At 34.1% G+C, this 15,242-nt stretch overlaps 1 protein-coding gene across 2 annotated transcripts in view; it reads left to right on the top strand.

Annotated features, from left to right (window-relative positions):
• Positions 1-15,242, top strand: part of Kdm5 (Lysine demethylase 5) — a 561,081-nt gene that overhangs the window by 429,803 nt on the left and 116,036 nt on the right. For both annotated transcript variants that reach the window (XM_090393222.1, XM_090393221.1), the window contains one exon: positions 9,382-9,613. In XM_090393222.1, coding sequence (XP_090249348.1) covers positions 9,382-9,613 — 232 coding nt within the window. The remainder of the gene's footprint in view (positions 1-9,381; positions 9,614-15,242) is intronic.

Here is a 15,242-nt window from a genome sequence, read left to right as displayed (position 1 = left end):
GTTGAAATCACCCCATAATAATCACTCGATCTGTACTATTGTACTAATTTGGTGATGCATGTCTTCCAGATCATCTGTGGAATTCCCTGGTATGTAGCAACATCTGTGTTTCATCTTATTGGTCTTAATTTCACACCAGATTGCTTCTAATGAACAGCCATCCTCCTTCCTGTCTCCTATTCTTTTTAGTTGCAATTCATCTGCTATCATCAGTATTCTCCCCCTCCCCATTCTATCTTTATCTTTCCTGAAAATACTAAACTCTTCACATTCTATACCTGTAACTACATCATCTGCTGTTAGCCAAGTGCAACTAATGCCTGTAACTTTTGGCGAGGTTGCACTAACCAATGTGAAAAACAAGCTATGAAATTCATCTTTCACCTAATAACAATTACAGATACCCATGCCCATTAAAAGTTTTGAATCCACAGTTCATTAGTAGGAGAGGGTACTCTATCTAGTCAGTTGTGACATAATCTTTCTGATTATTACAGTTTATTTTTGAAGAGTTCACAAGAGAAGTAATTAATTACATATTTCACTTTGGGAGCATGGATCTATCTATCTATATATTTTATTTATTTTATTTTATTTTATTTTAATAAAGAAGACTAAATATAAAATTTCTTAGTGTCAGAAAATACTAATATTGGAGGAAAAGGTAGACTAGTATTGCAGCTGCAGTGGCAATTTAGTTTATGCTGATTTACATAATGATGATAGGAGTTATGTAATTTTATTATCATTTTCTTTAATATAATTACTCAAAAGTGCACCCATGATCTTAAACTAGCTCTGCAAACGAATGCAGCATACAAGATGCATGTATGTATAGATGCATGGCTTTGCTATGCAGGAAAAGTGCAATGATTTTCGAAATACACATGTATTCAATATTCCATTAGCGCCTAGTGACTCTGCTCTTCACAACCATATGCCTGGTAAAGGAGTGTCCTGGGTTCGATTCCCATCGCCAACATGAGGAGCTTAAGGATCTTTCTCAGACATACCAAGTTAGCCGGTCTTGGTGTGGACAGCAAGCTTTTTCTCCCTAGTTTATCTGGGGATTTTCCTCCTGCAAGCAGGCAAATTGGCCCCATGAACACATGCAGCTTCAGCCATAGGGCTAATCACCTTATCCTCGGGAGAGGTATGACTTAGAAGGGCATAAGAGAGGGAGAAGAAGACTTCTCCCTCTCTTATTCAGTGACTGTAACACCTCGCCTTCTGAATTAGTTCAGATAAAAAAATATATATGTATATCATGCCTGGATGGGTGTCTAACTGCATAGAACACAAAAATAGTGAATGGCTAGAAGAATAAATATTGTGCCCTTTCTCCCTAACTATTCTTAAATATTTTATTCTCCCTGATAACTATTAACTATAAATAGTTAGAATTAATAATAGGATTATGTAAATAGTTAACTATAAATATTAGTTGGAAATAACTATTATCCCTAAATATTCTTAAATATGGTGTCCTTTCTCCCTAACCACCCTATCCCAGTTTTGTAAAAATTAATATTCCATCTACAGAGCCTGTAGTATCTAAATAAGAAAGAATATTAATAACTTTAAATGGACTAAAAAATTTCAGAATGATAAATATAATCTAAATAATACATAAAACTTTTTTTTTTCATATATGGGAATGACATGCCAATAAGATTTCAAATTTTCTTGCGAAGAACTTTCCTCGACATGAAAAAACTCGGCCCACTTTAAAGCCGGCATAGAAAACCTCTCACTCCAACACACTGACATAATGGTCGGTTTTGATGTCTCTTCCTTATTCATCAATGTCTCACTCAAAGATACCTTAGACTGACTTCATCCAAGCCATATTTCCTCCTGATATCTCAATCTTATTTTGGTTCACCATGAACTTAGGCTATTTCATTTTGCAAGGAAAATTCTACGAACAGATAGAATAGAGGGGACAACTATGGGTTCTCCACCCCCTGATACATTGATGATGTGGTCTCCATCTGGCTGCATAGCTGGACACTCGACAATTTCTTAGCACACTTAAACAATCAAAATCCCAGGATTTTGATTGTTTAAGTGTTTTCCTTTTCCAGTTTACTTTGGAAAAGGAAAACAACAACAGTCTCCCATTCCTAGACACTCTGATTACATCTGATTATATTAAAAGAACTGAGAGTTAGTTTTGGTATGATTGGTAACTTTATTTCCAGGAACTAGTTTTGCTTATTTAAATGCTCATACTTTTTTCTAACTTCCTGACAAAAAGTATAACTTCTCCCATTCTAAACCTATCCAGATATTTATTCCATTTAAATTGATTTATTGTCCAGCATGACCAAGAAACTGGTACCATTTTGTGCAAAATGATTTAATTTCAGTTGATTTTGAAACTATTTTTAATATATTTACACTAATTTGTACTACAATTTTAACTTCAGTATTTGTATATTATTTAGTTCTTTTATACATTTTTTAAGCATGAGATTTTTACCAATTCAGTGTTTGGTTAATATATATTCCTAAGTGTGAATCTTAGTTGTTTTAAAATGCCCTGTCATGTTTGATTGCTTGATAATCATGATCAGTTAAACTTATTTTAACTGATGTAAGTGCAGCTCAAAGATCTTAAAAAGCATATTCTTTTAAGCTTTTGTGTTCGATAGTGAACTTCTGGTAGGGCAATGTGGTTAGTACTCATAAGTTCTATTGCATCTGTTATGTTACTACTGTAACATGCAGCTAACTGATGAATTATATCTCCACACCATATTTAAGTTTCCTTGCGAACAGAATATATGTATTTTTTTTAAAGATTATCACTAAGGAAATTGCGTTTGCTTTTAATGCATACTCATTTGAAGCATTCTTCTATTATCATCATCATCATCAAATTCCTGCCATGAACCCTCAAGGGGTGTACAGGATATGATAGTACTACATGAAAAATTTACATCATTACTAACTTCCTATCTACAATTTTCCTCCAGATCAGTCTGTTACTTGTCAAGACTTTAATATTATTTAGATATTATATTTGTGTCTTCTAAGGCACTTTGTACCGTATCAATCCACCTATATCTTGGTCTTTCTGTGGGTTATTTTCCTGCCAACCTGGCGGAGAACACTTGTTTTGATAATCTTTCCTCGCCCATTCTGTTTAAGTGTCCATACGATCTTAGATTAGCTCTGCTAACACATTCCTGGATGCTGACAATGTCAAGTTCTTTCCTAATAGCCTCGTTTTTAATATGATGTTGCCATTGATGCCATCTATTCACGCCAATAATCTTTCTTGGGATTCCCATATCTGTGGTCTCTAGTCTTTGGTCGACTGCTTTACTACTGACCCAGCTCTCAGATCCATAAGTTAAAACTGGTTTGAACAGTGTTCAAACCAGTCCAAAATGTCTTATACAGCTAATTTAGTATTCTGACTAATTTCTCTCTTATTCCATATGAATTTATTCAGTTGACTTCCTACTATATCAGCTTTATTGATTCTGTTGTCTATTTCCATATTTAATTTACCATCTTCACTAAAAATTGTGCCTAAGTAGGTGAAATGTTTTACTTGTTCCACAGGTTCTCCGTTCACAATGCAGTTGACATTTTCAACGATTCTGCCTATTTTCATTGTCTTTGTCTTTTTATTGCTGACCTTCATACCATATCTATTACAACAGTTATTCAATTTAGTCAGAGAATCTTGCAGACTCGTAGTGGATTTATTGATAAGTATAACATCGTCCACATAAAACAAAGAGCTGACATTAACATCTCTAATTTTGATATTATGTTTAATACCACTTTCCTTCATAATGTGATCCATATTGATAATGAATAACAGAAAGGATAATGTACATCCTTGTCTCACACCAGATTTAACATTAAATCATCTTCCTGTACTTCCATCGATTCTAACTGCTGATTTACAACCCAAATAAAGATTAAGTATTGCTTGATATAATGCCCCATTGACACCATATAACTGTAGCGTATTGAATAGCATCTCTCTTTGCACCTTATCATATGCCTTTTCCAGATCTACAAAACTCAAATAGAGATCTTTGTTATATTCCCATGATTTCTCCACTATTTGTCGTAAAGTGAAGATCTGATCCCGACAGCCTCTGTTTGGCCGGAATCCAGCTTGTTCTTCACCAAGCTTTTCTTCTACAATTCTTCTCAACCGTTTCTCAAGTATACTTGCATATATCTTACGAGGAACACTCAGTAGGGAAATACCTCTGTAATTCTCACATTCAGTTTTATTTCCTTTTTTATATATCGGTACTATGAGAGCTCTACTCCAATCATCGGGAATTCGTCCCTATGTCGAGGCCTTCTGAACTATGCAGTGCAGACTTTTATACCACTATACTTCAGCATTTATGGTAGAATATCATCTACTCCTGCTGCCTTTCCACATTTTAAGCCTTTGATGGCTTTTTCTACTTCAAGTATGGATATGTATTCCTGATTGCATGCCTGTTGAGTGTTTTTTTAATCACTGTGCTATCACTGGTTGTTTCATTTAGTAATTTCTCGAAGTAATTACTCCATACTTCAAGGATATCTTTTTCTCGCATTTTCATGTCACCTTTATCATCTCTAACTCCTTTTACAGGTACTCTTTCCTCCATTTCTAAGCTTCTACAACAACCTCGAAAATATTTTGCCTCCTTGATATTTATATTCTATGTTCTTGCAAAGTCCTCCCATGACTTTTGTTTAGCTAGTTTTACACAGTGTTTAGCTTTCTTACATTTGTTCTGTATTCTCTAAGAGTACAAGCTGACTTATTTGCCAGGAACTTTTGGTATACTTTCTTCTTTTCCTTCATTGCCTCTTTGACTTCCTATGTCCACCATGGAGTTCTGATTATTCTGTCATTGCAGACAACCTCACCACATGCCTCTGGCTGAATCAATCAAGGTTTTCTTCAAGGCTTGCCACTGAATCTCTTAAGTTTGGTTCCTGTTCTCAAACTCTTTCATTTTTTCTTCAATAATCTTTGTGTATTTTAGTCTACAGTTCACATCTGAGAGCTGCTCAACTTTAATTCACTTTAAAACTTTCTTACATGTTATTCTTTTCAATATGAAATTCAATTTTATCTTACTCAAGAGTAAATAGTGATCACTTCCAATTTCAAATCCTCTGTACACTCTGGTGTCCTGCACCTTAGGGAGAAAACATCACTATCAACAATAACATAGTCAATGAGACTTTTCTTATTTCTTGCCTCTTCTCTCCATGTTAATTTGTGCACATTTTTATGTTGGAACATGGTGTTAGTAATGACCAGTCCGTGTCCTGAGCAGAAATCCAACAAATATTTGCCATTATTATTAGCTTTGCTCTTTTCTCCAAATTTTCCCAAAATATTTTTGTATGTCTGCAATCATTTCCTACTCTGCTATTTAGATCCCCAACAAGGGCCAGCTTTTCCTTTTTCATTGTGTCAGATGCTTTCTCTAAATCCTCAAATTCTTCCACTTCTTCCTTAGTAGAATCTTCTGTGGGACCATAGGCACAAATAAGTCTCATTGTCCAGTTCCCCGTTCTGATATTTGCCCACATCACTCTACTTGAGACTGCCCGTCATTCAAAAATTAGCGTTGTATTTAGTGTTGAATTCTTTTATTATACATATCAAAACTATGCATCTACTTTATTTTCTTTAAGAAAGGAATTAATGTTAGCAGCAAACAGCAATTCAAGATTTTCCTTATGGATAAAGAATTAAATTTTCAAACACAAAAATAAATTCTTATCAACTTCATAACTTTTTTTTTTATATATTGAAAACTTCTAATTAAATATATATTACATATTATACGAAATTTCTTTATTTTGAAATTTTAAGAGAACAATATCGACTTATGCCAGTCACTTTCTTCTGTTATGCTGTATAATGTGGGTTAGTTATTCACTTGTGTTCCCCTCCTTTTTAGCTAGAGGTGATTGCCAAAGTTTTCATGTTGTTTTTGATATTTGTGGGACAGACTGTACACAATTAATTGTTAAGCTATCCTGATGTGTCAGAATATGAATGTTAATTCTGGATTTTCATTTTCAAAATTTCATACTCTTCTAGTTCGAAGAATAAATAGGTTAGGACTGAAATGGATGTGGAAGGAATACCATGTGCATAAGAATGATTCGTTATGAAAATTATAAGCAGCAGGCTAGAAGATTCACTACTGTTGTATGGAAAACTAAGTCTGAGTATGAAAAGAAAATAATTCTACAAGCTAAAGATAACCCCAAAGAATTCTATTGATATGCTGCAAATAAAAGAAAGAATGAATGTGAAAGAATATCTCTAATGAATGCTGTGAGAGTGATAGATGCAGAAGAGCTTGTTCAACTAATCAGTGCCCATTTTGCTAAAAGCTGTCAATCTGATGTATGCAACATTGAGCTCACTGATTCCTCTTTACTGGATGAAGAAAGTGAGGTGTATGAGAAGAGGTATTGGAGTTGTTGCATATACTGAATAAGAATTCAGCAATAGGGACTGATAGGATATCAGCATGGGTGCTGAAACAGTGTTCAGCTGAACTGGCTATTCCTTTAACCAGGTTGTATAATTTTAATCTCAGAACAGGGAATATTCTGCATCTATCACTCTCACAGCATTCAGGAGAGATATTCTTTGGGGATATTCTTTGGTCACGTTATGTAATAATGTTACCATTGAACTAGACAATGGGAATGAATACACAATGATACTTTTGCATTTTGCTAAGACTTTTGACAGAATACAGCATAGAAGACTGTTGCATGAATTGGAGAATATAAGTTTGGATTATTAAATATTAGCGTGGATAAGATGTTGGCTGACTGAGAGATATCAAAAGTGGTATATAGGGAATGTGAGTCTGCAAAAGTTAAGGTAACCAGTGGTGTAATACAAGGATCAGTCTTTGGTTCAATGTTATTTAATCTGTACATTAATGACATTGGGAAGGATTTGATATGTGACATATAGCTATTTGCTGAGGATGCAAAGATAGATGGAATAATCAGGAGTGTAGAATGATTTGAATAGGCTGGGATTTGGGCATGTGAAAATGGTTGTCATTTCATTGTTAATAAATGTAAGGGCATGCACTTTGGTGCAATTAAATATCCAATGTTGTATTATATTGGTGGGATTATGCTAGAAGAAACTGATGAGGCTAGGGATCTTGAAGTTTTAGTAGACAGGAAGTTGAAGTTCAAGGGTCACATAGTAAAAATTGTAAATACAAATTAGAGAGTAATTGCAATGCTGAAATGAACCTTAACATGTAAAGATAAGGAAGTCATTTTGCCTCATTACAAGTCCTTGATAAGACCTCACTTGGACTATTGTGTACAGGTCTGGTCGTTGTTTCTATTGTGTTTCAATACAGTGGAGAAGTGTCAAAAATGATATCAGGATTGTGGAATACTGATTATGAAGACACATTGAGAATTTGTAAATTGTAGAACACTTGCAAACAGGAGAAAGAAGGCTGATTTCATTGACTTACAAACTCCTGAAAGCATTATACAGAATTTTAGTAGATGGAATTTTTCATTTTATCGAGGATCGGAGAAGGACACAAGGGTATCCATGGAAGTTGAAAACGAATGCTATCAAGAAGGGGGGGGGTTAGGGCTAGATTTTTCTCTCATAGAGCAGTGCATTGCCATTGAATGATGTGTGTGTGTGTGTGTGTGTGTGTGTGTGTGTGTGTGTGTGTGTGTGCGCGCGCAAGCAGTGTGAATGAATTCAAGTATGATAGCACAAGCACATACACAGTCTTCTTGGTTGCTGTTGTGAATAGTGGTATGTTCATGCTGATTTGGGTAAGATACAGGATATCTAGGGGATTTGAAATAAGAAGTCATCATGACTCAGTTTTATACAAGACAAAATTGAATACATTGAAAATAAAAATATGATAGAGAGCTTTAAAAATAATGAAAATTGTGCATCTTTTAAGGTGACACTGTATACTCAGCTGTACAAAAATTATTTAAGAAAATGAAATCATTTGCAAACTCTGAAGAAAACTAATAACTTATTTGTAATGATATTACAACACCAAACAGACTAAATTATACTTGTAAAAAAGATATTTATTATTTGGCTTATATTTCATTGGATTTCAAACCAGCATCTTCAGAGCAAACCTGTTACAGTTTACATGTGACAATGAATATCATTGTGTCTTGTCCATGGGGCCAAATGACAAACACATCATCAACAAAGCATAACCACACTAGGAGTTTGTAAGTAAATATGCTATTTTGTTCTTAAAGTGTTCCATGTAATAGTTTGCTAAAGTGGGGAACCCATTGCAGTACCATTAATCTGTTTGTAGATTTTTTGTAACTTACCTTAACAGCAAACATTCCAAAATTCACTTCACAGTAGAAAAAGAATCAAATAACCATTCACCTTTCAGATGCTTCATCTCTTTTTCCATTTATAGAATGCCAACACACACACCACAAACAAGAAAATATCTGCATTAACAATCACATACCCAGCTCAACAGTTCTAAAATTCTAAAAACACATAGAGCTAAGGCTATTCTAATGATGCAGCACTTTCCATATAACTATCTCTTCCATACTTTCTGGGCTAATTTTGTAAGAGCTACAGCTTTTGCAAAATAGATATAATACTATATGGCTCTCCTACTTCCTCCTCTGCAAACACACAAGAACAAAACAGCATTACTATTCCATATATCTGAGTTACATTTTCTGAAAAAATAGCCAAAATAATAATGAAACAATCATCACGCCACATTCAAACCAAATCTCAAATTAGCAACTATGATCTCCCTTCCTAAGGACAAACTGCATCGTTCATCTCTTACAACTCACTAGGAACCTTTCTCCCTTCCCCACTATTGGGCCATGGACCACACTTTGAGAAATGCTGATCTAAATTCCAGATTGCCAGCTATTTATGGTTCATTCAATATCCAAGTAAATATCTAGTAAAAAGTGCACTCATGGGACATCAAGGTTTGAATGATGAGTCAGAAGCCCTAGTCAGTTTCTACATCCTTGATAAACGGCACGGAAATCTCTCTAAGTTATCTGCAATAATTCATTGTCATACATTAATCAGTAATATATAAATCAATACAGATACAACATTCAGTTATCATTTCACACTGTCACTGATAATTTTCAAATATTATCAATCTTTTTTCTCTCTTAAATACTAAAAAAAAATTAAAATAGACTTAAAATTTATAAGTATTGGAAAAAATGTTGCTTTTATCCAATAATAGCTGCTTCTCATGTAATGTGAATGATTTAAATTTTCTAGTGATTCTTTTAATGCAGTAATTAAAGTAGTACACTTTTTTTATATATATATACCTATCTCAGGATCGTGCTCGACAAGCATTGGCTACTGATGAATTGGCTGCAGCGTTGGCAAAATTATCTGTTATATCTCAGCGTATGGTTGAACAAGCTGCCCGAGAAAAAACAGAAAAAATTATTAGCACAGAACTCATGAAGGCTGCCAGTAATCCTGAATTACAGCCTCATTTGCAGAGTGTCGCACAGAGTGCCTTTAGTGGTTTGCATACTAATAAAATTTCTGGAGAAATAGGAGGTAATTTTTTTGTAATTTGTCTTCAGCATCACATTTTGCATTTTAGTACTATATATTTTGGTGGGGTTGGAAGTTTATTTTGTACTTGGTTAGACTATAATAAATTTAGTTTAATCCTTTATCCAAGTGTAAGCAAACAAAGTTTGCGCCTGAAAAATATCTTCAGGACTGAGGTAAGGTGGTGCAACTCTGAGCAAAGGTGGACCAAGTTCTCATCACTCCTTGTCTCAGTATCTCCCATAATGCAGTATACTGCTATGCATTAAGGGAAGGGCCACTACCCAGATCTGTTTCGACCTTTATTGAGGTCTCGTCAGTGGGAGGCAGACCCAAACATGGAGATACTAAGGCAGGAGTAATAGGAGAGGTCATATTTACCTATACGAGTTGCCAACTCATCAATACGAGTTTCCTGGTGTTGCACCACCTTACCTCAGTCTTGAAGATATTTTCAGGGTCAAACTTTGTTTGCTTACACTTGGATAAAGGATTAAACTAAATTTATTATAGTCTAACCAAGTGCAAAATAAACTTCCAGCATCTTTCTCTAAATCCAGAGTAATTCAATAATAAGGTGGTACACCTGTTGGCAACTCTTATAGGTAAATGTGACCTCTCCTATTGCTTCTGCCTTCTGCAGACATGTATAACATCTCCTTGAGAACATGCTATACATGTCCGCAAGGAGATGTACTTTGCATTATGGGAGATACTGAGACAAGGAGTGATGAGAGCTTGGTCCACCTTTGCTCAGAGTTGCCTGGTGTTGCACCACCTTACCTCAGTCCTGAAGATATTTTCAGGCGCAAACTTTGTTTGCTTACACTTGGATAAAGGATTAAACTAAATTTATTATATATTATACTATATATTTATATGGAAGCATATGGATGTTTAGATTAATTCAGTTAATTTTTTGATAATTAATGCTCACTGTAGTGAAGTCATCACATAAATGGTTTATTATAGTGAATATTTACTATAATAGCAAATTATATAATAGCATTATATCTTTAGTACTTTGGTTTGAAAACTTCTAGTTGTCTCCTAGAGTGTTTTAGGGTGAATGATATTAAAGCAACTGATATAACCACATGAAAGAACATACTAGTAGCAGAATTACAAAAGTAACTTAAGTTCTTATATTTTTGTATGTTTTTTTCTAATGGTTATATCAGTTGCTTTAATATCATTTTTGTTCTAGGTGTTTATCAGACCTTTCCTGACTCCCCCTTGTAGTTGTATTCGAAAAATTCACGCTGTGAGTTTCTCTATTTAAGTAGTAATGTTAATACAGAATTATATTTCTTATAAATCACACTGTGGTTGGACTTATGAATTAATTCAATACTTTGAGGATTGAAATTGCTGGTCCCCATTTGCACTATCTTTAAAAAACTAGTACAGTGAGCTTAAGGATAAAGAATTTGATGAAGACATTGCAACAAAATGTCAGGGTGGAAAACTGAAACATCAGATGCTGCATATTCTCAGTGGTTGACATGCCTTTCATTATAGCAGATATTTAAGCAACTAATAATAGAGCCATTGACTCCCAGGAAAGATGCACAGTCAAAAATGTGATTTTATTTACCACTTCAGCTTAGTTCCTCTCACCTTTGGGGTAAAAACAAGATCTCACTATAAGCAGATTCATAGGGACTATAGTAATTGTTATAATGGATGGTTGGCTGTAGTGAATTTTTTTTAATGTTATGTCAATTAAGATTTTATTGGGACTCTTTGGTAGTTTGTTATGGTGAGTAAGTGTTATAACAGTATTTGCTAGTGAATTACTGTATAATATTTAAGGAAAAATACTTAAGTTTTCAGTAGTTCAAGTGAACATCAGACCAACTGAAAACTTGCAATCTTTATCATAGGGCTTATTAAAAAATGAACACGGTAATCTAAAACTACATCATTATCACCACTTTCTGAAGATATCCTCAAGGGATGTTTAGGGTTCTGTTGATAGTCAAGCCAAATTTCATTATTACTTTTGCATCAACAATTTTTGTCATAATTGAGCTAATTTTTAATTTTCAGTTTTGATGACTCTTTTGTACGTCTTCTGGGTTAGGTAAATAGCATCATAACTATGCAACCAACAGGCCGCAGGTTTTGAATCTCTCCATGGGCATGGATATATGTGACTCTCTTTAGGTGGGAGATTAATTTCATCGCCCAATTGTGAGACCACCACCACTTTGCTTATTTGGATGCCTGAATTATTAAATGATTTCAAAAAATATGTCTTGTCTCCATAGCAGGTTTCCAGATTGTGTAAAAAAATACATTTAAATTTCATAGCTCATTCACAATACTAATGTGTTATAGGTTTACAGTCTTTCATGGATAAGAATCACTTCTTATAACATCTTTCTGATGAATTTGTGCTATTTATTTATTTTTTTTATTATTATTGAATTATCATTAATGAGAATCAGTGACGTATGGTGAGTATTGACAGGGAATGTGCTGTGGTATAGCAAAATTATTAAAACATAATTAAATTTATATGAAAAACTTGTTTGCTTCTCTCATTCTGCTTGCAATGTGGGTTAATGTCCTCAAGGACACACCAGTCGTACTGTATGAGTCTTCTCCCCTTTCAGGGTACAACTGTAAAATGGTTCTGCAGGCTGGCTGCTAGTTGATTCAGATAAAAATATATATAAAAAAAAATGGAGCAGATAAAAATAGATAATGGTACAGCCTGCAGGATAAAGTCTAATAAAGTAGGAAAAAAAATTAAATCTTGATAAAATTGAATTGGATTAGTTTTGACTCCAGCATTGGTGTGTTATACAAAAATTTTTCTATTATCTAAATAAGAAGTGGTCAGAAAGTGACTGTGAAGCTCTTGTTAATACTAGTAGGGTAAATGAAAATGTAATTGAGGACAGTAAGTTCTTCACAGCAGTAAATCCCAATCTTGTTATTCCAATGTTTTCAGGAGAAGACAATGAAAATATGGAATCCTACTTTAAATTTGCAGAGAAATTTAAAGAGATAGGGAAATGGTCAGAATTTCACCAGCTAATTATTCTAAGGAACAAATTAATAGGGAAGGCAAAAATATTCTTGAATAACTCAAGTATATTGCGAGATACGATTGATTACGATAGATTTAAGAGTATGAATATTCAAAGATCAGAAATGTAAGCCCAAATTTATGGAAATTGCATCAATGCATTCAAGGTAGTAAAGAGATAGTTTCAGAATTTCATAATAGATTGTTAAGCATAGCTAATAAGTTAAGAGTCTCAGTTGATGAAAAATCTCATTTGGAATGGTCAATATTTCATCAATTTAGAGTTAGAGTGGGCTTAAGGATGAACTAAAAGAAGTAGCCTATAAGAAGGGAAATAAAAAATCTGGAAGATTTTTAATTTTTAAACATTTTTTAATTTTAAAAAGACTGATAAAGACATTTATCAGTCTTTTTGATAAATGTCTTTAAATCCAAAACAGATGTACTCTTTTGAACAAGGAAGTGCTGTTGTGAGTAATATGACATACAATAGCAAGAATGAACATCTTCTTATTGTGCTATCTTCTATTGAAGGTCAGCGACCATCTTGGTGAACAAACTGCGCTCTTGTGCTAATCTGAGCAGTTGTGCACTGCTCTTTCCTGTCCACGTCTTGATGCTGTCAAACCATGATATTCTTTTTCTTCCTCTAGTTCCTTTGCCAAATGACAAATGCAATAATTAAAAAGGACACACTCACAACAAAACCCATAGAAATCCAAAAAGGAGTAATGCAAGGATGCCCATTATCCCCATGCCTATTCAACATATATCTAGAAGAAGTTATAAAGAAGGCAATAGACTATGAGCCTGGAATCAATGTCAATGGTTTAAACATAAATAATATCAAATATGCAGATGATCTCGTCCTTCTTGCAAGAACCCCAAATAAACTAGAAAAGTTGATCAACTAAACGAAACCTGTAAAACATATGACATGACAATAAATATACAAAAGACAAAAGTGATGAAAATAGGGAGGAGCGGAACTACCATCTCAGCCACCCTAAACAGAGAAGAAATAGAACGACAACTTCATGTACCTTGGATCAAAACTAACAGAAACAATAGATGAACTCAAAACAATCAAACACAAAATAGCGATAGGATGGACCATCATGGGAAAATTACAGAAAATCTGGAAAACAAACAAGATATCTAAGCAAGCCAAAATCAAATTATATGAAGCAATAATTATACCAACAGTCATCTATGGAACAGAAGCGTAGACTGTTAAAAAAAAAAGAGAGGAGAAAAAAACTGCTGGCATTTGAAATGAAATGCTTAAGAAAAATAATTAGAACAAGTTGGATAGAGAAAAAAAACAAACATCACAGTCAGACAAGAACTATTGTATAAAAAGACAATAATAGAAAAAATTAGAAAACAACAACTGAGATGGTTTGGACACACTGTACACATGGACGCAGACAGACTTCCTAACATCCTAATCAGTACTTTTCCAACTGAAAAAAGAAGACCAAGAATTACCTGGATGAAATTAATAAAGAACGTCTCGGAATGCAGAACATATAAGGAACATTTTCGAACAGCAAGGAATAGAGAAGACTGGAAGATCCTGCTCAAGAGAAGACTCAACCCGTCTTAGATGGAAGAGAAGAAGAAAGTTCCTTTGCCATCAATTCTTCCTACTAAAATAGTTTGTAGAAGTTGGTATTTGCTGTTTCTCATGATGTGGCCAAGATATGATGTTTTTCGTTTCTTGACTATTTGTACAAGATGTTTAGCTTTGCCAATGGATTTTAAGACATCTTCATTGGTAATTTTTTCTGTCCATGATATCTTTAGCATTCTTCTGTATAGCCATATCTCAAAGGCTTCGATTTTCTTGAGTTGTCGCCTTCAATGTCCATGTTTCAACTCCCTATAGCAGAATAGACCACACGTAGCATTCGGCATCTGACTTCCATATTTAGGTCTTTATTACAGAATAGTGTTCTCATTTTCATGAAGGACCGCTGTGCAACTTTAATCCTTGTCTTTATATCTATTTCAGGATCCCACCTTTCATTAAGCCAGCAACCAAGATATTTATATCTTGACACTTGATTGATATTTTTCCCATTGAGTGTCAGTTTCATTGAGGCTGGATGTTTGCTGATGATCATGTATTTTGTCTTGTTGATGTTTATATTTATTCCCATTCTTTGGCTTTCTATGTATACTCTGTCAATGAGTTTTTGGAGCTCCATAATGTTATCTGTAATTAGCACGGTGTCATCTGCATATCGTAGGTCCATTTATTGTAATTCCCTCTGGACATTCTTCCAATGCTCAGGAGCGGTGAGAGCACACATCCTTGTCTCACTCCTCTTTTGATGTTAATATCACTGGTGGTAATGTTGTCTAATTGAATGGTAGCTGACTGATTCCAATACAGATTTGTTATTAGTCTTATGTCTTGTTCATCTAGCCTTATTTGTTGAAGGACATCTATTAAGTTAGTGTGTCTGACTTTGTCAAATGCTTTTTCAAAATCTATGAAACACATAAAGAAAGATTTCTGTTTTTCTATGCATTTTTATATCAATATTTGGGTACAGAAAAGGGCCTCTCTGGTACCAAAACCAT

The sequence above is a fragment of the Typopeltis vanoorti genome, chromosome 5 (assembly GCF_054136105.1).
Source record: "Typopeltis vanoorti isolate ZY-2024b chromosome 5, IOZ_Tvanoo_1.0, whole genome shotgun sequence".
NCBI lineage: Eukaryota > Metazoa > Arthropoda > Arachnida > Uropygi > Thelyphonidae > Typopeltis > Typopeltis vanoorti.
This window is presented reverse-complemented; position numbering and strand designations above follow the sequence as displayed.